General features: G+C 58.2%; 1 protein-coding gene across 1 annotated transcript; it reads right to left on the bottom strand.

Moving 5' to 3' along the window:
- Positions 1 to 221: 221 nt before the first annotated feature.
- On the bottom strand, positions 222 to 1,865 carry NR0B2 (nuclear receptor subfamily 0, group B, member 2). The gene is made up of 2 exons (XM_010157234.1): positions 1,343 to 1,865; positions 222 to 502 (listed from the first exon to the last, which is right to left on the bottom strand). The coding sequence occupies exons 1-2, from the start codon at positions 1,863 to 1,865 to the stop codon at positions 222 to 224; spliced, it is 804 nt and encodes a 267-aa protein (XP_010155536.1).
- Positions 1,866 to 2,136: the final 271 nt, after the last annotated feature.

The raw sequence follows: 2,136 nt of genomic DNA, 5'->3' as shown, positions 1-2,136 counted from the left end.
GAAACAGGGACCGGCACAGGCGGAGCTGCTGTAAACATCTGCTGAAGCGGAGCCGTTTCAGCTGCGGCCTGGCTGAATCTCCGACCTCAGCCCGACCGAAATAACGCAGCTCCCCACAGAGTCCAGAGCGTTTCTCTTGCTAAATCCCCGCTCCCAGATTGGCTTTGCTGCCCGGCGAGGCGTGAGGAGCATCCACGGGGCCGGCGGTCCAGCGCGGCTGCTCAGCACCCCATGCGTGCCGCCGGAGGCAGCTGCCTGACGGTTATTTCGTACAGCATCTCCGCGATGAGCTCGACGATGTCCGCATTGCCGATGACCGGTCGGAAGAAGAGATCCGTGATGAGGGCGGGAGGGATCGATTTTAAAGTGGAGGCTACCAGCAAAATGCGGGCAAAGCGGCCTTGGTCCTCAGGGTGCAGGGGCTGCAGGACCTCCTGAAGCGCTCTCTGGGCTTCCCGCTGGAGGCTCTCGATGTACAGGGAAGCCCTCAGTCCGGGGACATCTGCCGAGGAAGAGGAGGAAAAGCCAGTGATGAGAGAGGCTGGAAAACAGCCCCAGGTTTCTCCCGTTCCTACCCTTTCCCATTTCTCAGAAGCAATCTCAGGCCATGCTAATGAGATGTAGACAGCACCACCGAGATTTCAGGGCTGCCATGCGGAGGGGGCAATAGTTAATTGGGTAAAGACACAGTTCACAAATTAAATCCCTGGGGTCCTTTATTGTCTGCAGGGCAGGCAAAGGTCTGTGGCTTTTATCACTACCTTTGACATCCCTCCTTCCCGCTTCTCAGTAACGATCGGTGTTAAGGATAAGCACCTCTCCTATGATGAAAGGCTGCAAGAATTGTGCTTGTTCAGCCTGGAGAAGAGGAGGCTCCGAGGAGACCTCATTGCAGCTTTCCAGTATCTGAAGGGGCTACAAGGGTGCTGGGAGAGGACTTTTTACAAGAGCCTGTAGTGATAGGACAAGGGGTAATGGGTACAAATTGAAATCAGGGAGGTTTAGATTAGATATCAGGAAGAAATTCTTCACAGAGAGGGTGGTGAGGCACTGGGACAGGATGCCCAGAGAAGCTGTGGATGCCCCATCCCTGGGAGGGTCCAAGGCCAGGCTGGATGAGGCTTGGAGCAACCTGGTCTAGTGGAAGGTGCCCCTGCCCATGGCAGGGGGGTTGGAACTAGATGATCTTTAAGGTCCCTTCCAACCCAAACCATTCTATGATTCTGTGATTCTATGATAAGGTAACCAGCCCTCCCCATGCTCTGCAGGCCACAGGGTGTGTGTTCAGCTGCTAACGTGCGCGGGCGGACGGCGGGCAGAGCTGCGGGGGCTGGGCACTCACCAGGATTGAAGAGAATGGCTCCCTTCAAGTAGGCGTATTCCTTGGGGCTCAGGTCCAGGCTCCAAAACGTGTTCAGGCAGCACTGCAGTCGCTGCACGGCAGCCAGCGTGGGCTGCGTCCGCTCGGGCTCCTGCCGTTCGCTTTGGCCATCGAGGAGGATCTTTTTGAGCATGCTGGGAGCCGGGGTCTCCATCACCTCGAAGGTCACCATCTCCTGGACCAGCCCCAGGAGGAAAAGGGGGACCCAGCAGCTGTCCAGCAGCAGGAGTTGATCCTCTCGCGGCAGCAGGTGGAAGGAAGGGAGGTTTTTCATGAAGCTGACGGTTTTTACCAGCACGTTGGAGGCCGCCTGGCAGGTGACGTGGGGCGTGCGGAGGCAGACGGTCCGACGCTGGTGGCAGAGGCAGCGCTGGTGGGCTGGGCCGCGGCCGCCCCGGCTCTGGTTGAGGTTCTGGCTGAGGATGGTGTAGAGGATGGCGGTGCGCTTGTCTTCGCTGTGGCACTGGCACCTCTCGCAATCCATGTCCGTGCCGCTGGTGCTCGTAGCTGAGCCGCGTCGCTGTATCCTCTGTGAAATTCAGCTCTTGCTACAGCAGGCAGGAGAGAGGTGTAAAACCCCTCCCCAACCCTGCGTCTCAGGCTGGGTTCTCCCCGTCCTCCCTGCTCTGCCAGCCCACGGCTGCTCAAACCAGCTCTTATAAGGCCGGGTCAACAGTGAAACACCCCTCCAACAGCCTTGACCGCTCTGTGATTAAGCAGTCCTCATTAAAAACCTCCCTGGGCTGATTGGCTGG

The sequence above is a fragment of the Eurypyga helias genome, unplaced genomic scaffold, assembly GCF_000690775.1.
Source record: "Eurypyga helias isolate BGI_N326 unplaced genomic scaffold, ASM69077v1 scaffold31348, whole genome shotgun sequence".
In the NCBI taxonomy this organism is placed as follows: Eukaryota; Metazoa; Chordata; class Aves; order Eurypygiformes; family Eurypygidae; genus Eurypyga; species Eurypyga helias.
The sequence above is the reverse complement of the archived record's forward strand: the minus strand, read 5'-3'. Positions and strand labels throughout refer to the sequence as shown.

What these genes read in the sequence shown, in the direction of transcription:
- NR0B2 (XM_010157234.1), bottom strand. Translation starts at nt 1,865, where the DNA reads ATGGATTGCGAGAGGTGCCAGTGCCACAGCGAAGACAAGCGCACCGCC. An exon ending in AGCCATTCTCTTCAATCCTG is followed by an intron (nt 503 to 1,342) that starts GTGAGTGCCCAG and finishes CTTCCTCGGCAG; the next exon opens with ATGTCCCCGGACTGAGGGCT.